Source organism: Vanacampus margaritifer, chromosome 14 (assembly GCF_051991255.1).
Source record: "Vanacampus margaritifer isolate UIUO_Vmar chromosome 14, RoL_Vmar_1.0, whole genome shotgun sequence".
Classification (NCBI taxonomy): Eukaryota; Metazoa; Chordata; class Actinopteri; order Syngnathiformes; family Syngnathidae; genus Vanacampus; species Vanacampus margaritifer.
This window is the reverse complement of record NC_135445.1, coordinates 12,545,183-12,565,733: the sequence shown is the minus strand read 5'-3', so window position 1 is coordinate 12,565,733 and position 20,551 is coordinate 12,545,183. Positions and strand designations below refer to the sequence as shown.

The 20,551-nt window shown below is 38.8% G+C and overlaps 1 protein-coding gene across 1 annotated transcript in view; it reads left to right on the top strand.

Moving 5' to 3' along the window:
* hcn1 (hyperpolarization activated cyclic nucleotide-gated potassium channel 1) overlaps window positions 1–20,551 on the top strand; it is an 86,284-nt gene that overhangs the window by 5,615 nt on the left and 60,118 nt on the right. The window contains exon 2 of the mRNA XM_077586394.1: window positions 3,828–4,251. Coding sequence (XP_077442520.1) covers window positions 3,828–4,251 — 424 coding nt within the window. The remainder of the gene's footprint in view (window positions 1–3,827; window positions 4,252–20,551) is intronic.

The following is a 20,551-nucleotide window of genomic DNA, read 5'->3' as shown; positions in this document are numbered from 1 at the left end:
TTTCCGGAACAGTTACTCGCTAAGTAATCGCGTCTTTGGCTTCCATCGATCGTTCCCGAAGTTTTTCCGGTACGTACCCGAGCTGTTTGATAAATGAGCAGCTTCCGTATAGCTTTTGATTTGTCGGACTACAAAGTGGACTAGATGTTGAAGTGTATTGCTGCAGTCCTAACTGGGCACGCTGCACACGCACTGGCCCGCGTCGGGGGGCGGGGTGGGCTGCGTGCATCGCGACTGAAGTGTTAAAGCAAGCGCTTAATTCAATGTCGGGAGAGCTGCACGCGCTGTTAAGTGTGGCTGACTGCATCGTCACGCTTGGTGACCAGCTCTTGAATAACCAAACGGCCATGCGGCAATCCTACACGGGAGCAGTTTTCCCCCAAATAAAACTATAATATAGTTGGGGTTCACATACAAATTAGCATGGAAGTTATGTTAATTCTAAACTTTCAAACAACTTTAACACACATGGAGCATTAACACACAAATACAGTTTACAAATATACACACAGACATATATTCTCACTATGTGGGAACAACAACTTTCTTGTGTTATGTCGCATATCTGACAATAGAGCTCATTGCTGCCAAGCGTTTTGTGGCAAAACGTGGTACTACACCCATGGTGTAAAACTACATTGAGATCTGCTTGTATAATGTAATTAAAAAAAAATTAAAATAACTTAAAGATCCGCAATATAGCAGTGGTGTCGAAAGATGAACCATAATATAGTTGGGGTTCACTGTGTATATGTTTTGTAACATTTTTGTTTGGTGGCGGGCTATGAGATTTTTTGAATGTAAGCTACTAGCTAACTTAGCTAACTACCATAGCTCAACGATTGAGAAACACTACCCGAGTTGCTTGACTAACCTGTTTGGGGGGAAATCACAATTAGATTGTCTTTCAAAATCGTTCATCCCTAACTCATTCACTGCCATTGACGGCTATAGACGTCAAAAATTCATTTGAACTATTTCTATTAGTTTCATATTTTTTTCCACTTTTGTTAACGAGAGTATGAAAACCTAGAATTTTTTTTTTATTGTACATTTAGAACAGATATAACATTTGTGATTAATCGTGAGTTTACTATTGAAGTTAAATTAAAACATTTAATTGTCTGACGCCCCTAATTTTTAATAATCTTTTCTTTTTCAATTATAGGCATCAGGCGATTATTTTTTTAAAATTGTAATTAATCACATGACTTCACTAGTTAACTCAAGATTAAACATGAATTTTATATCTGTTCTAAATGTACAATACATTTTTTTTATACTTTTATACTTTATACTTTTTCATACTCTTGTTAACAAAAGTGGGGGGAAATAAAGTGAAACTAATAGAAATAGTTCAAACTCGTTCACTGCCAATGACGGCTATAGACGTAAAAAAATTCATTTGAACTATTTCTATTAGTTTCACATGTTTTTCCACTTTTGTTAATAAGAGTATGAATTTTTTTTGGTGTAGATTACGATACACAATAACATGTGCATAAATAATTCAAGGTTGCTTGAACCACACATCTTGAGTATTGCCGACTCGTGTTGCCACGCTTTGATGTCATTATTTAAAGTGGATCCTGAACTTTAACCGATTGGAGTCACATTTTTTTTTCTCCCTCAAAGCAACCTTTCACCTGCTACTTTCATGTGAAGACGAATAACATGGCTGTCAGGCTCAAGGCCCATTTGGCTGCGGATCCTCACAAGAATAATAGCCCGGACTATCAGCTCAAGGTCTTTGCGGAGTCAAGGCTATGCATAAGAAGAGGCTTCACGTCAATGACCACCCGTGTAAAAATAGCCACGCCGCTATATTCCGGAGCGCCTGGAAGGCCGCTGTTTAGCTTTAAGTGAAGACAATTATCGGACACGCGATCTACGGGTATTTATGAAGCCGAGGCCGCGGCTTAATTAATTCAAACAGATCCATTACTGCCGGTCCAGACTGCCAGCACTAGCGCAGGCGGCCTGCCAGCTAGCCAGCCAGCTAGTCGATTTCTACCCTCGGAGGATGGCGTCAGAGGGGAGTTTTTAGTCACCGCTAGATAGAATGCCTGAAAGCATCTATTTTCAGACCTTATCGGCCGTCCGGTGATGCTCGGAGGGCTCGGTGAGTTGCTTGCGGGGCCGCTAACTCAGCCTGAACCAATGGCTGTCTCTCTTACTGAAGGGCAGCATTATCGTCTGAAAGAAATTGTCTCAAATAAGATTTGTACTCTCCTAGGGGAAAGGTCTAATACTGAAATAGTTGGCATGATTGTATGCTAAGATCACATGGGACATTGGCAGTTTGTGCTCTCTTAGCATATCAGACTCACAGGAGGTTGGGGGTTCAAATCTGGGATCTGGTTTTCTTATGTGAAGTGTGCCTTCAACCATATTCCCCCAAAAATCATGCATGTTTGGTTCACTTAAGACTCTAAGTTGTCCTTAGGACTGAATAAGGAAGTGTGAACGGTTGTTTGTTTTTATACGCCTTCCGATTGGTTGGTGACAAGTCCAGGGAGTAAACCGTAAGGAAAATAGATGGTCTACATAGAGATAGCATAAATTGGCCTCTGTTGCGCAATATTTAAAAACATAAACGGAATTACTGACATAATGATGGGAGAAGACTTCATCTCTAAGTGCCGTGAGGTTTTTTATTAAATGCACAAGCAATTTTTGTATCATGTTATTAAGTGTTGCTGCTGTTATGTCATCTTTCCATTCATTTTCTATAGGACTTGTCCTGATTTCTCAGCCGACTTTTGGGCAAAAGTTGGAGTACACCCTGGACTGGTCAACCATCAACAGGGCAGCTGTTATGTCATAATAAAATGGCAAGCAGCCTTAATTGTAATGATAGCTGGAATGGAAATGTAATTTATCTGTATAATGAAAAGTAACAATTTAAACAACTGATCCTGCTTAGACAATCCTGGAGAACATATCTGATAAAAAATACAATATTTTTTGTGATTCAAGCATGTTTAATAGTGGCATGAACATGTAAAAAAAAAAAAAAATCGCTATGATTAAATTAAGATTTTTGTAGGTGTAGAAAAGTTGGGTGGAATGAATAACTCAATTGAATTGGTCTCAAAAATGTTGGGTCAACTTAAATGAATAAGTATTCAATTAACCCAAAAAGTTGGGTCAAATTAATAACTCACAAGGCAACCCTCGCAAAAATTGGGTTGCTTTTTGATTTATTGACTTAAGTTATACTCAAACTAATAACCCACAACAGAAAACCAATTTTTTGCGTTGTTTTTTGGGTTATTCATTTGAACCAACTTTTTGGGTTAAATAACTCAAAAAGTTGTACCACAACAAAACAACAAAAGTTTGGTTGGTCCATTCTTGACCCAATTTGAGTTTTTTTTTGACCCAACTGTTTTTAGAGTGTGCAGAATTTATTGTAACCATGTATCATGCCAGATGTACCATTATGTATTGTGCTGGATATACAGTAGCGTAACATGTCGGATATACTGAGGTCATGTATCCAATTCAATTTTCCACGTAAGTCCTAAATATGTCTAAAAATGTCTTTTGTACAATACACTACAAAATAATAAAAAAATACGAATAATGTAAAATTCCTGTATGGTTATAAGCACGTATCATGCTCAATAGTGAATACTGTAGTACATTTGTGTATTTCGTGGCACTGGGTTTTACTGTTTACCTGAACTGCCGATTGGTCAAAGCATCTTTCAATAGTATATATAGTTGACCTTTTTTTTCTCTCTCCAGAAAATACAGTATTTTACAAATTTTTGCAATTGACTTTAAATGCTAACGTATGTGTCATGTGCCCGCCTCTACAGGTTCTATTGGGACTTGATAATGCTCATCATGATGATGGGGAATCTAATCATCATTCCTGTGGGAATAACCTTCTTCTCAGAGCAGACCACCACCACCTGGCTGGTGTTCAACGTGGCCTCGGACACCATCTTCCTGGTGGACCTGGTCATGAACTTCAGGACGGGTATCGTCAACGAGGAGAGCTCCGAGATCATCCTGGACCCCAAGGTCATCAAGATGAACTACTTGAAGAGCTGGTTTGTGGTGGACTTCCTGTCATCCATACCGGTGGATTATATCTTTTTGATCGTGGAGAAAGGCTTCGACTCCGAGGTGTACAAGACGGCGCGCGCCCTACGCATCGTCCGCTTCACCAAGATCCTCAGCCTGCTGCGCCTGTTGAGACTGTCTCGTCTCATCCGATACATACATCAGTGGGAGGAGGTGGGTATGCAACGTTAGGGGGCGGCTTGGTGGTGGATTATGGTATGGCCGTAGATAACCCGTAGCATCATGACAGAAATATTATATATTATAATTAGTCTCCCTGATTTGTTGGAATTTAGATGTTTCTGGGGTTGGTGAAGGACTCTGGTTGGTGGCCCGATGGTTGGTGTCTGGTCGGTGCTGGATTTCACTTTTCTTTCTTTTCTTTGGTCCTTCCTCGGGTCTCCTGACGGCCTCACGACTCTGGCTGGAAGTGTTGGGTTTAGGTGAACGGTATGGGATTTTTTAATAGGTTTTCGGTGAACTGATGAATACACACTCACGCACGCACACACGCGCACATGCACATACACATGCTCACCCACATACAAAAAAAAAAAAATATATATATATATATATATAAAAAATATATATATATATATATATATATATATATATATATATATATATATATATATATATATATAAACTAAAAAAAAAGAAAGAAAGAGCAATGATGATGACATGTCAAATCGGTAAAATTACCGAATGAACAATACTGAGCTCTCCAGAAAAAAAAAAATAAATAAATAAATCAAAAAAAAATGTGCTCACCCACATACAAAAAAAAAATAAAAAAAGAGAGAGCAATGATGATGACATGTCAAATCGGTAAAATTACCCAATGAACAATACTGAGCTCTCCGGGGGGGAAAAAAAAGGACAAATATTATAGGGTGTCGTGCTGGTATACCGTTGTGTGTGTTATACCATAGCCAAGTATTGTTCAGGGTTTACCATAGTTACGTATCATGCTGGATGTAGCATATCTTGATAGATATACTTAAGCCATGTATGATATCAGTATCAGGTAGTGTCCAGTATTACATAATACACCAAAAGCCGGGGATTGTGCTGTGTGTAATATGGCAGCGTGTCTTACCAGATTTACCAAAGCTGTGTATAATTTTTTCTTAGGGGAGGGGGGGCGGATTCATACAAATGCATATTTAGATACCCGCGTGTTAACATTAGTGCCTCTCATCTGAGATAATTAGGCTTACTTTTCCTGAGGGGAAAAGGGAGGCATTTATTTGTTTGAGTGGACTAATTGGAGGGGACGGCCTTTACTTTTTAGCATACCTACGACTCTACTGTATTCTTAATTCCCTCCTCATCCTGAGTGTCCTTGTCTGACCATGTGCCTTGTTTGTTACTGTTGTTGTCGCCGTGCAGATCACACCGTGGGTTGACATTCTTTACGCATGGCCGCACACTGATCTAAGGGTCCAAATGGCTGCGGTGTACAGTCTGTAGCCTTTTTCTAAGCCAAACATCAGCCCTAAATGAGCCTGCGTAGATAAAAGTACTGGTCCGTGAGTTCAATTTCAAGCTCCTGTGACGCTAACCAATGAAGTGGAAAGTGCTCAAAAACCAGAAAGGTAGCTCATTTCCACAATTTATTGGTCACCATCTTGGGTAGAGAAAAACTTCTAGGATAGAATAATTGTGACATATATCATAGATTCACATGCAGGCCGATTTTAGTGAAGGTTATGCCCTAGCTGTGTAGCGAGTCAGACTTTAGATGTGTAATGTGTTGAATATACTGTAGTCATATAAGATGCTGGATACACTGTAGCCGCGTATTGTTCCAGATATATGGTAGTGTAACGTCCTGGCTGCACCGTAGTCACGTATCATGCTGGTTATACCCTAGCCATGTATTATTGCAGATATACCAAAATAATTTCACATATTTGCTAGCCGTGGATGCTACTGAATATCATAGCTACGTACAGTATCATGCTGGAACTAATGTATTGCACAAAAAAAATTCCTTACGTATCGTGTTGGATATATCAAAGCCACGTATCACTCCAGATATACTGTCTGATTTGGTTTTACCAGCGCCACATATAGTATGTTTGAGGGTATACCTTAGCCGCGTAGCCGGTAACTATGAGCCGTACCCATCCGTTCGTGCACGGAACACCATTTCCATTTTTCATTAGGTCAGGTTCAAAGTATGATTTTGCGCTTTTGGTTGTTCAGCAACTTAGTCTTAGATGGACAAGCATGAAAAATCTCATGTTTTAAAAGGTTTAGGGGTTTAGATGTTTCTGGGGTTGGTGGCCCGGTGGGTGGTTGGTGGTGTCTGGTCGGTGCTGGATTTCACTTTCCTTTATTTTCTTTGGTCCTTCCTCGGGTCTCCTGACGGCCTCACGACTCTGGCTGGAAGTGTTCGGTTTAGGTGAACGGTATGAGATTTTTTAATAGGTTTTAGGTGAACTAATGAATACACACACACTCACACGCACGCACACACGCACATTCACATACTCACCCACATACGAAAAAAAAGAAAGAGCAATGATGATGACATGTCAAATCGGTAAAATTACCGAATGAACAATACTGAGCTCTCCAGAAAAAAAATTAAAATAAAAAAAAGGAAGATTGAAGGATGACTAGTGGTATGCAGTGTCAACAGCTGATAGTTTTGGTGTGTTTTTTTTTATGCCACAAAGCATGCTGTTGCCATGTTATGGGCTTGCTGGCTATGTGGGAAGCTGATTAGCATTCCAGATGAGCCACTAGGAGTCTGTGGGAGGATGGCGAGTTGCTACAGCCACAACCACAAACAAGTATCACTTAGTATCAGGCTTAATAATAAACAAAGAAATCAATAAATCGTCGACTCTTCCCTCAAGTATTGTTTCTAAGCTCAATAATGAAGATATACATCTAGAAAGAAATAAAATGGAGGCGTTAGGCGTCGTAGCCCTCCACATCCCGTACGCATCTGCAGGAGCTGCTGTGAGCGCAGGGAGTGGAAAAATTCCGAGCTGTCGTACGGAGTTAGGTCGGCTAAAGGATTTATGCTGAAAAAGGGGAGAACAAACACATTCTGTAATGCAGTGAACCGTCGTCAATTCCATTCGTTTAGTCAGTCAGCCACTCCGAAGTGGACGATAAGTCGTCATCCGGCATGCACGTCACTGTCCTTCACTGCTAACCCCCTCCTCACTTTGTCACCACCTCTTTGCTCCATCTGCCTCATCAAGAGTCTCACTCAGTCAGAACAGGGCTGAAGCCCTTTTGCTACATGTCAGTGTTACATGGCAGTAACCTTGGAAGAGGGAAAAGTATCATGTACTAGCCTGCAATACAGCTAGATTTAGTATCAACCTGATACTGAGTAAATATGGGACGAGTAGCAATGGGGTCAGAACCTGAATTTTTATGTTGAAATGTGTCATACACAATCACTTACCTATGCTAACTTAGTAGTAAAATCATTAGGGTAAATATTCAAAGCCATACATTTAAAAAAAATTAAATGAAAATCAACAAACAGTGGTTAATGCGTATGTGGATAGTGTTTGTCTAGCTTGATGTAGCTCAACTTCCCAAAGTTAATGTCACCTTGGATTTCTTTAGAAAGCAAGACAGTGTACTCACTCCATTTGGATTCATCAAAACATGATTAATCAACAACTCAATACATCGTTAATTGATTATTACGCCTGTCCCTGCTTTGGAGTGATGAGTCCCATTATGTTGGGGCCAAAACAGATGATGAGCTTCATTATTGAGGAGTTCCCTGTCAACGCCTCCCAGAATAATGGCCGTTCATGCTTGTAGTTTCCAGGTAGAGTGGAGTCGGTTGGCTGGTGTTAGCGAGCAGAACGCCGCCATGCACACACGTGTGCTCAATCATTCATTTGTTTGTTTGCTCGCACGTAATTATGGCGATGTGCAGCGCTCAGGGAAATTGCAGCTTACGCAGAGAAGGTCGTGCAGAGCGGTTGACTGCTCATTCGGCACGCCGAGCAAAACAAACAAGGATTAAAAAAAAAAAAAAAAAGAGAGCGAGTGAGCGAAAAGAGAGGAAGTTGGAAATTGTGATGATTTAGTTTAGTTCAGCTGGACTTCAAAGGCATATGAGAGGACAAATTTAAACAGTGTTTCGTAACGGAACACCTTAGATGAGTCATGCTCGGTTCACAGCGATGAAACCTCACAGCGTCAACACTGCACTTGCCTTCAACTCTATATTAGCTGCCTTTGTTGTCTTGAAGCTAGCATGTTTTTTTAAATGTAAAACAAACATTCGCTGTACTTAAACACTGGATGTCTTTATTGATAAGCCTGGTGGTGTGGAGGCTGACAATCCTGAATGTTAAACCTGTTCGATACTTTTGAAAACATTTCCATGTACAAGGTCAACTCCAAGTTCGCCCATGGACACTGATTGCGGGAAAAAATGGCATGTGTCAAACACGCTTCACATGCTACAAAAGTGTGGGAAAGTGACTCCCAAGACCGAGACCCAATCACAAAAAGTGTAATTGAGTTGAATTAGTTTAGAGAGTCATATTGACTCTGATGTTGCTTTGTATTTGCTGTGAATTTGTTAGTTACCTTGTCTTGTTAAAATCACATAAACACCTGTACACTTTAGCTTTAAAGTTAGCATCTAATATAGGATATAAACAATAATAAAATAAATAAAAACTTAAGCTAAAGCTACAGCGACAGCCATTCACCTGACGTTCCTGCAAATTTGGCTCGGTAAGGCCAAAACACTAGCTTGTGTAATTAGCTTAACAATGGCTAGTAACCAAGACATGCCAGTAGCAAAAAAGGGGTTAAAAAAGTGTTTTTTGACTAATGTACTAACAACATAGCATAATGTTATTTCATGGCTAATTCAAGAAACATTGGAGCAGTTTAAGGTTTGCCTGTTCAATTGACTATATAGATAACCACTTAGCTTGATTTAGAACCTGAGTTTAGCTCAGTCTGGAAAATAACAAAATCAATCTAAGGTTGCCTCGCTACAGATAGTAACTAGGCCATGCCAATTGATTTTTGACAGATTAAACTGATGGTGCGAACGGACACACCCCTTTATTAACCAGTCTGCATTCATCTGGCCCTAGTTTTTGGGGCTAGTAAACAAAACATAACTTTTCTAGCTTTGTTAGCTGAGCTGGCGCCGGATTATCTAGGCCTCGCATCGATAGCATAACGCTAGCATTTTGTTTAATGAGCTAGCAAAAGCATAGTGTTTTATTACAGATAATAGCAAGTACAGTAATTGGTTTGACAAAGATTTGCTATTTAAGTCTGGATAAAAAAAAAATATTTACTCCACAATGTGATTTACTCCTTTGTGAAGTTTGACAAGAAGATGAACTATTTTGAATTTCTTTTAATCACACAGAAGTCTTTTGTTCGTCAACTATCCACAAACCTCTACAGTGAATAAAATGCTGTAGTCGTGCCAGGCCAGCATTTAGCGGTGTTATTTTTAACAGAACAAAATCAATTTTGGACATTGACTGGCTATGCAGACTAACCATTCTAAAATACTGTAAAACAGAAATACTGCTTAAGTGCTGGTAGGAAAACGCTGGACTGCTGTTCTGTGCTTCGCTGTGATTGGCCAGTCTTTTTTTTTGAGGGAGTTACTTAGCCAAAGGTCATATACATAATCATTTGCCACCAGCAAACAATACACACCATGCAACGTTTTTCTGATGTTTCAAGGATGTTCTCGCCCCCTTGCAACTTTTTATGTAAAATTCCATGCCTTCCCTAACAGGAACGCTAATGATCTAAACGACCTTACCTCGGTGACACAGCACCACAATGATGCTTGTTGGCCCAAAAATGGCTGCCCTTTGTTGCCTTTACTTTGAGTGTGAAGGATGAATATACAGTAAATGTAACTGCAGTGTAGCCAATGCTACTGGTGCCACATCTGGCTCGTAACCCCCACCACCAGCAGCATCATCAGCATCAGGCCTGCTGCCATATCCCAGCTCAGCCGCATGAGCTCAGGTTGGGCTGGTGACAGCAAAGTGCCCCCCCCCTCCCTAGGGAGAAGCTTTACCATTTTTCTCCAGCTCCGGGCTCAATCTGTCTGCTTCTAGTGTGTTCCAAAATCTATATGTAATAGCTAATAATGTTTTATGCTGACAACCTTGACAGTAAAACGTAATCTATTCCCGGATGATGGCCGACCTCAGAATGTAAAAATGGATCGCTGTTGTGTTTATATTAAAACCAAACAAATTTGAGCTGCATCAGAAATAATTCATGGCAGCTCCTCAAAATGATGATCAAATTTTGACACCCTTTGCCCGCATTAGGTCACATTGACCAAAAAAATCATCAATACTTGCTTCTTATTTCATTTCATTCTTTCATCCTTTAAAAAAAAAAGAAATGAAAGGGGACAGAAAGAAGTAAAATTTATGATAGCTGCACTTGATCAACACAAAAAAATGATCGTTACAAAATAAATGACAGCAAGCAGTCAAGACGCTTTCAATGTAAAAATTAAACAAACTAATTGAACGGCATGACCTTGTGCTATATATATTTTTCCAATAATTGTACTTCAATAATTTTTTTAAAAATACAAATAGACGCACATACACATACTCACCCACATACAAATATATATATATATATAATTATATATATATATATATGTGTGTGTATGTATATATATATATATGTATATATATTTAAAAAAAATTAAAAAAAAGAGAAAAATCGAATGAACAATACTGAGCTCTCCTTAGAAAAAATAAATAAATAAATAAAAAATAAAATAAAATAAAATAAATAAAAATACAAATAGACTTGAGATGATTTAGTTTTATAATCCAGATTGTACCACAAACTGACACCTTGAGCTGAAATACATCGTTCTTTTTGTTTTGTTCTGTATTTAGGTTTGGAAAAATGATCTGTTCCTCTTAATTTGTACTCACTTTCCCTTTTTTCAAAAAATGTAATAAAAATTTTATTTGCATGTTAATTGGTAAAATTTCATGATGGGCTTTGTAAATTGTTAAGGTTAAGGTGGTTAAACTCCATCAATTCATTACATTTGAAAGTTTTTTGTTAGCTTAACAGTGTGGGTAAAACAAAACAGACAGATGAGCTAGTTGAATATAATTTTTCTGTTTTTATTTGACTTTTTGTGTGGCACATATTCAAATAAGTAATTATCCCTGTGGGTAGACAGCAGCACAGTTATTTACATATATGACAGTGAAATAGCATTTAGCAAGCTTCACCGACTAAGCGGACAACCACATAGCTTTATCCAGAGCTCATTTCAATGTTAAGTTTTACAGCAGGGGATAAAGACGGTGATTAAGCTGCAAAAATGCATTTTTCATTTTTTTAGTTCACTCTTTTGAATGCCAGATGACAATAAAATGGCATTTAGTAAGCTTACTATGTATTGTAGATGACCGCATAGCTTTATCCAGTACTTGTTTCAGTCAATCTTACAAGGTGACAAGATCATCATTATTATTATTATTATTACACATTTTTAAAAAAATCCCCCAACTCTTTTGCTTGCCAAATGCTTATAATATAGCATGTGGCTTACGTTACTGACTATAGGGATGACCGCATAGCTTCATTTAGAGCTCATTTCAACACGGACTCCTTCAGTGGGGGACAAAACTGACCAATTAGACTTTCAAAGCACATTTTTCATTTTCATGTCACTTTTGTTTGCCACATGAGATTGGGATTGAATTAGCCTGTGTTGGATGAAGGTGATGCGGATCTTTGGCTGTTATTTAAGAGATTTACTCCTGCTCGGTCAATTGATCCTCAAGAAGGGAAAATGTGAGCCAGCTGAGCCAAGTATCTAAATGACTTCTAACTGCATTACAGCGACTACATTTGCCCTCCCGCTGAAGTATTGTCTGACTGTCTTCTCAAACACACACACACATGCTTATGTAAACACACCGCTGAAGGTGCTGATCGTCTGTCTTACCATGACTCAGCGCGTTGTTGGTGCACAACAAACATCAAATCATCTCTGAGTTGAGTTGCGAAAGTACACAGCAGTCATAGTTCAAACTTGCGTCGTAGGATTATGCAAAAACCACCGCCAATTTTTGAGCTTGTTTGCTCGACCACGCTGAGTCGAGCAAGCGTTTCCGGAGCGTGCGATCTGATAATGTACAAGAGATTGATAGTAGAATGGATTAAGTAGATTAAAAAGCAACATAAATAGAAAACATAAATCAAAATAACACAGTTTAACGTAATATGAGAAGTACCATATTTGATATGTTTGACTTTGTTTGCCAAGGTACATTTCATCGATTAGCTTTAGCAGTATTTGTGCCCAACTGCTTTGTAAACAGCCATTTTAGCAATCAACGGTGTGCAATCTGTTAACAGCAAGGCAGAAGATGGAAATTGAATGAATTGTGGTGACATTCACCTTCAATTCAGAGTGCATTGTGTTCTAGTGTTGCTACATAGCTAGTTATGCTGGACGAGAATTGCTCAATTTGGCATTGCAAATCATGCAGTTAGGACGCTGACTCCCATCACTCTATATTTAGAGGACTTTGAAAGAAAAAACACCAGTTTTTTAAGATGAAACCCAGGGTAGCAGATACAATGAAAACAGCTGAGGCCCCAGAATTGAACCCTGTGGAACACCATACATTCAGTTATCCATACAAATTCATATTGCACATATATGGGTGTTTATACCATAGATATTAGGGCTGGGTTAAAAAATTGAATAATCAATATCGACTCGATTTGCCTTTTCGAACCTGATATCGATTTATAAAACCATGTATCGATTATTTTAATATCTATTTTTCCTATAAATACATAAGAAAATATCATTTTAAGGCCAATTTTTTGGGGGGTATTTTACTGTTTGCTTGAAATTTACCGTTTACATGAAATTAAAAGTATTTTCTTAAATTTATGAAAGACCTGACTTTTTGCACTTCAAGACAATTCAGAAATATTTTAATTTATATTTACAATTATTGAATTAGAATTATGAAAATATTTTCATCTCATCCTTGCTGATGTCAATGTTTGTGCAACACTTAACTCATTTACTCTCAGCCGTTTTCACTGAAGCAACCCCCTTCGCTCCCAGCTGTTTTGCAGGATTTTGGCTGATTTTGCAATGCCCACGGAATATTGTGTTCTATTTCTATAAAACATAGAACTTACCAAAAGAAAGATTAGTCTTTTCTTTCTTCAGGAAAAAAAATATTTTTCCTCTGTTTTCGTTTTGCAGCAATTGGCATTAGAATATAGCTAAGTTTCATCATTATTCACAAATCTGTTTAAAATAGTGGCGAAAAGAGCTTTTTGCAACATGGCCCTGGTTGATCTCTTATACTATGTTGCCACTTGCTGGCCGTTTTTGTAATAACTACCATTGCTTTAAGCGGTCTCTTCAGTTCAGAGGCTGCATCAAAGCCTTCTGTATGCTATAGCATAAAAAAACAAAAACAAAAAAAAAACGTACAAATATGTTTTTGGAACCATGGTAATATTTAAAATAGAATGTTTTCGGGAGCAGGAGTTATGTGATCATAACACGTGTTACTTTCACTAATAAACTAAATCATTTAATCAGTTACTGCCTCAGCAAAATGTAATTTATTGTGTTTGGAGTTTTTAATCATGTCCCTGATATTTAAGAATAACTGGCGTTCCATAATTAATCAATATCAGATTGAAATGAAAGGAAATTTAAATCGATACCCACCCCTAATAAATATCGATAAATACTAGATGGCTCGTACGCACTATGCACCATGTGAGCCAATGTGAAGTAACGTCGTCACAGGGCGGCCATCTTGGGACAGGGCTGCTCGAACACTCATAACATTACAATCAATGGAGCACGGACTTTGAAATAACTAGATTGCTCAACTCTCCCAAATTCTCAACCGATTTTCATTTTTGTTGTCAGATATCACAGTAAATAAACCAATCTGTTTCTAAATCTGTCAAGAATTCAGCGAGTTATAAGTAATAAAGTGGGTAAATCATTCACCTAGCCACCGATTAGTCTAGTTTTCACCGTTTTCTCAGCGTATATTATGATCGTTGAGCCTTCCTCCGAGTGCCATCGTTGTCGCTTAATGCCGTCAACCTTCTGCGTGTGAACGTAGGTGCAAAACGCTGACTCATGATAAGGAAGTGGGTGTTTGTTACTTTGATTGATTTACTCCTGTAGTCGCTATCTGTAATTACAGCTTGTAAAAAGATTCCAAATTAAGCACTTTTGAGTCAAATGAATCCAATCCGTATTCTATTTAAAGTCCCGGCTACATGCAATTAATTCTACAGACGTGCTGAATCTGTGCAAGAGTACACAATGCATAGATCACACATGCCAGCCTGTGACATTTAGAAGAGGCAGCCCGGCCTCATTAGCATGTCCGCTCAAATGCCATTTAGTGGCAGGACACACAGTGTGTGTTTCCTGCGGTGCGACGTGATTGGATGTGACGACTCTGCGTGTGTGTGTGTGTTGCGTGTATGAGTCTGCGATGTGTCACGTTAGCATGTAGATCTATTAAACCGCGACGCCTCAGGGTGGCACACGCTGGCACTGATCTTTTTTCCCTTTTCATGAAACACGTTATTATTTTATTTTTGTTTATTTTATGAGCATGCAAAAAGACACAACTGCTTTTAACCCAGTTTTTTGTTTTTGCGGTGGATTTGTTTGTATAGCTTTGAACGCCGACCACATTTTATTGAATTATTTTTTTTTTTGGGATCACCATTTTTGTGTGTGTAATTTCTTCGCATTCAGCAGTCATATCTTTAAAACAGCCGCATGTGATCCGACACATCGAGGCAATTGATGGTAGTCGAGTAGTTTAAGCATACAGTATTGAAAGGTTGATGTAAGATGATGAAACTTATCATATTCGCTCCACAGATTTGTGTTTCTTTGCCAACCTGCATTTCCTTAAGTGGCCAGCAACAAAGCAGCATTAGAGACAACGTTGCACCATAAATCAATACAAACTACATTTGTCTTGGCAGAACTTATTCCGCTGAGTAGTAATTACTGCAAATCGGCAGCCTAAGTAGAATTCAACGCAACAGAGGTTGAGGTTTGCGCCTCTATTTGTGTCTGTTTGCCCAACTACACGGCCAATAGCAATTTCTGCAATCAGCAGCGTTTACATTCCGTCAAGTCCGAGGCAGTACATTAGATAAAGTAAGACTTAAGTTCAATGGGAATCAACATGAACGAAGCCGTATTCAAAAGCACTTCGGCCAAGTAGTGGATTTTGCCCTACTGTAGTTGTTTCCAGACATGACTCATCAAACTGTTACAGTTTTTACATATTGATGTCATTTCTCAAGTGTTAGCTTAGCTTTTGTGTAGCTGTCGAGTAAAACAGTGGAGGTGGCTGCAGCTTCTTGGGCTTAAGCCGATAACATGTTTGTGACGGGCATTGCGGACATTCACAAACTTAAAAATAAAATGAAAAATATGTTAGTTTCCTACAAATTCCAATACTGAATATTTTGTATGAAATCCTACTAAATTCTTGTACAACACATTTTTTATGTGACCAAGAAATATTACACTAATTCCACTATTATTATTATTTTTTGAATATAAGATAAAGCTAAGTTTGTTTTCTACCAAGAACTGTTGAAATGTGTATTTAAAATCCCACTAATTTAAATACCCTTAGTGCCTTTATAGGTGGATGATACCATAGATATCTCTAAAGACTTAAAGTCGAATCCAACGTCCGCACGGGGCGGCCATCTTGTCACAGGCAGGCAGTCTGGTCTGTGAGCGAAGGTGAGTGATCTGATCAAACGTAAACTCTGTTACCTCGCTTCGAACTTGACGGATTTACACACGGTTTTCTTTTTTCACAAACTTTAATAAATTAGTAAAGCTTATGGATGGATATTTATTAGCTGTATGAATTATTAATTATGAACAAGTATGTAGCATAATAACTACACTTATAAACTAAATATATATATAATCAGTTCATTTTGAGTTATTTGGAAGAACATAAAACACATAGTAATGAATGAGAGAGGTGAGAGCGAGGTGACTGTGGCAAGATGGCCGCTCCGCATTGGCCAGCAGCGCGGACGAGACATCTAGTCTTTATCGATATCTATGGATGATACGTTTTCTTTAGTTCCCAGACATGATAAATGGATAATCAGTTGCACACAATCGAATTCTCCGTAATCAATATGCTCTCTGGTGCGTCAATTTATCTTTTCTGAATGTGATGAGCACAACAGTAGAAGCTGCTGCAGCCCTTGTGTATATTTCATGTCTCACTAAGAAGAAGTTTGCGGTGGGCGGGTGGCGTCGTAGTCGCTGTCGTCGTGCGTCACAGCAAACAAAAGGTCTGATTTCACCGGGAGGTTCAACAAGGACACGCTGAGAAACAGGAGCGTGTTTAATGGTGCGATGACAAGCTTTTTCTTCTGGAAAGTAATTATATTGCGATTGCAAACACTTCTTTGTCATTTTCATTATGGCAAAAAGTCAGCTTCATGCCATGGAGTCTCTTATGTCACTTATGAAAAACAATATGGCGCAACCCTGACCCTAATAATTTCATCAATATAATATGTTTGCAGACAAAATGAATGCCCAATTTGCTTTTTTATTTGCAACAACACACTCATCGGATCATGTTTCGGAGACTATTAGTGAGCTACACTTACCTCGTGAGCTTTTCCATTTGGTCCTGAAAGGGCACACTTGGATACATACAGTTTGCTTAAAGTGCAGAAAGGATACTGTTTCATTGCATTGGAGCAACTGTGCTGTCCGAAGGTGCGGAGCACTCTTCCACGCAACAGTGACTTTGCCGCTCGCCACTCTTCATGCTTCACTCGTGCATTTTTCATCAGCGCTCAGAAGCTCCACGGGCGGCGTCTTCCTTACACAATGGCAACAGGGAGAGCAGCCATTTGCTTTTTACACAAGACAGCAACCACATTTGTCACATCTTGTCTTCTTACGGGTTAAATGGTTGGATTTTACATTCACTTTTATTTTTATAATGAATTTCGCTATGTTACTTGTTAGGACTGAATAGTTGCAGATAGCATATATGGAATACACATGCCAGAGAGATGAACTGTCCTAGGTTAGCTTAGCGCTAGTTAGCTTGTACGACAGACACGACATGGCTGGATGACATGGATGTATTTAAAACTTTACCAAAAAAGAAAAAAAAAACACCTTGTGTTCTGTTGTTGGCCAATGTACGGCGAGGGATCTTGGAGGTTAAAGTAAGTTATTTTAAACTAAAAAAAATAAATGTTTTGGTAGTTGTAGAGGTGGTGTTAGCACATCGGCTACATAGCCTACAGTCTAGATACACTCCAATATGTTTTCGAAAAAGTGAATATGAGTCAGCAGTTGGTGTAGATAAAGCGCTATATAAGTGCACTCTGTTTACAATTATGATCAAATTGGACGTGTTTTTCGACAAAAGTACAATTAATAACCCATTTTGAATTAATTGGGATTCAGTGGTTAAATGATGGACGGATATGCAAACATGGATTTGTTGTTCGAGTACAGCCATAATTTAAATAGAAACACATTTCCAAGTATTTACCTGTATGACCCAACCTCCCTCAGTTTTTTTTTAATTTGGATGGTCGGTATGTAGTCTTAAAATCCAACCAGATTAAGCAGACTTTGCCATTACAAAGTAGTTTTGGGGTTAGGCATATTGTTTATTTTCATTACATTTTGTACGAAATTCTGCTAAAATATGAGAACAAGCCTCTCATTCATACCCCCCAAAAATATACATCACTGAATTTGTCTGAAGGAAGGACAAATGTTCTATGCATGTATTCAGCACATTATTGTGTCATTTGCATGATGTTGTTTTTGGCGGTGGTGCAAGTTGGTTCAAGAATTACGCCGCTAGTGATGGCGTAATCTGCTTATTACGGCAATTATTTTAATAGAAAATAAAATATTAATATTTGCCTTAATGTTTTTTTGTCTAGCGAAGGCGTGCTATAATCCATTTTTTCCCCTCCTGCTGTTTACTCTTTAACATATTAAGACACACTGTCACCAAGGAGAATACCGTCTAATGGATTTTATGTTGCATGTACTGTATAGCAGCGCTGTTTCGTAATGGACTCCTCCTGCCTGTTTTTTTTTCCTTCCCCCGCGTCCTTGTCGTCTGCGTTTTAGCGCGCGCCTGTGTGACGATGAACATAACATCTCACTCGCCTTGCCTCGCCTCGCTGACGGGGGCAGCTCACTCTTCTTAGGCCCGAGGGGCGGAAAAGCTTGCCGCCAGAAATACTTTTTCCTCTCTCCTCTTTTTCAAAACCATGTAGATGTGAAACCATTTGCCAAATCTCCTAGTGCATAGCTGTCAAACTCCGGTCCTCGAGGGCAGCAGTCCTGTAGGTTTTGGAGGTTTCCCTCTTCCAACACAAGCTGATTCCAATCAGCAGGATCAATATCAGGCTTATGCAGAGCTTGCTGATTAGCTGATCATATATCAGCTGTGTTGGAGAACGGAAACATCCAAAACCATCATCATCCTGTGTGCGTGGAGCAAGCCAGTAAAGATTGATGACTAGACATGAAAACAAAGTCTGATATTTTGTTTGAAGCGGCCATTTTAGGGTTATTTTGAGGGTTATTTAACTCATTCAAACCGCAAAACGTGTAAAAACTTTTTTTTAATACTTTGTCCTTCACTCCCAAAATCGTATTTATACGTTTGTTTGTTTATTTATTTATTTTTATGCTAGAGCATACAGAAGGCTTTGATGCAGCTTCTGACCTGAAGAGGTCACTTAAAGCAATAGTAGTTATTACAAAAACGGCTAGCTGGTGGCAACAGAGTATAAGAGATCAGCCAGGGCCATGTTGCAACAAGCTCTTTGTGACAGATTTTTTAAACAGATTTGTGAATAACGATGAAATTTAGCTATATTCTAATGCTAATTGCTGCAAAACGGAAACAGATACAAATATATATTTTTTTCCTGATGAAAGAAGAGACTCTAATCTTTCTTTTGGTTTTATAGCAATAGAACACAATATTCTGTGGGCTTTGCAAAATCTGTCAAAATGCAGTAAAACAGCCAGGAGCGAAGAGGGTTGCTTCAGTGAAAATGGCTGTGAGTGAATGAGTTCAAGACCAAATTGAAGCTATATTAACGGAATGTTAAGATTTTGTCTGATTGTTGCCAATTTTAACCAGATTTACTAGACAAATGGTTATTGCTAAAATCTCAAGTTTTCATTATTGCACGTAGGTGGATCAAAGAAATGCCATAAAACATGAAGACAATTTTGATTTGAAACTGCTGTTTTGGAGATTTTGTTTGATTGCTACTAAATGTAAACCATGTACACTAGACAGTTGGGCGATGTTGAGTTGCCAAAATGTTACTATTTTCCATTCAGTGGAGGCGAAGCATGGCAGCGACGTTTGATGACTCACCATGAAATATGAAAAGACACAGGTCAAGACTGACATTTTTTGCCAGGTAATTCAGCAGATTGCCGGCAAATCTGAACCACAGATGGATGGCGTTAGATTGCCAACATCTTGATTTTACGAGGCTGAGTGTGGACCAAGCGTGGCGGCGAAATTCGACAAGTCACCATAAAACATTCAACTTTAATAACCCCCTGTGTAATAACCATTACGTCTGTCACACAATTGCCAAATCCCTGATGTAATGGGAAATGTTAAAAATATACACATAAAACATATCCCTTTGATCACAAGTGACAAGCATATGGCAGCGAACCAGATGGGCGGCTAACCATGAGAAGCAGCCGTCCGTCTTCGGTACACTTTCTTGTCAAACAGATGCGACTCAAATGCAATTGCATCAAGGCACGATTAATCAACCAGCACTTCCGAACAAAATTCTTAACGATCTAGTGGAGTATGATGCTCCTTCAAAGTGTACAGTGTAATTCCTCTGCTGTGCCTGCCTCTTGTTTCCTCTTATTAAGCGTGAGAGGACAGCAGACAAGTGTGCACAGTCCGAAGAGAGAGAGACGGATACAGACAGACAGCAAGAGGAAGGAAAAGTCTTATGCAATATGTGGACAAAACAAAAAATAGATTTAGAAGCAGAATGCTAAATCATTTCAGGAAGGGCAAAAGTGATCATGGATCGGTTGTTATTTTTTTAAGGATGCACTCCTTTGTTATCTGGCCTGAAGGGGTGGAAGTATTTCGGCAGCCCCTCAGCAGTCACACTCGATCAACATCTGCTCCGCCGTCCAGAAGCTGCTGCTTTATTTTTAGCATCAGCACCAAGTCTATATGTATTTTTAATTTTGTATCTACCCCTCCCTAGTCCATTCTAAAGGTAGTGATAGCATTCCTTTATCATTATTAAAATAAATCTCCATTTTGAGGGCTTTCCCCATCCTCAAAATTTCCAAATATTGCAGGCTTGTGAAAATGTTTGCTAG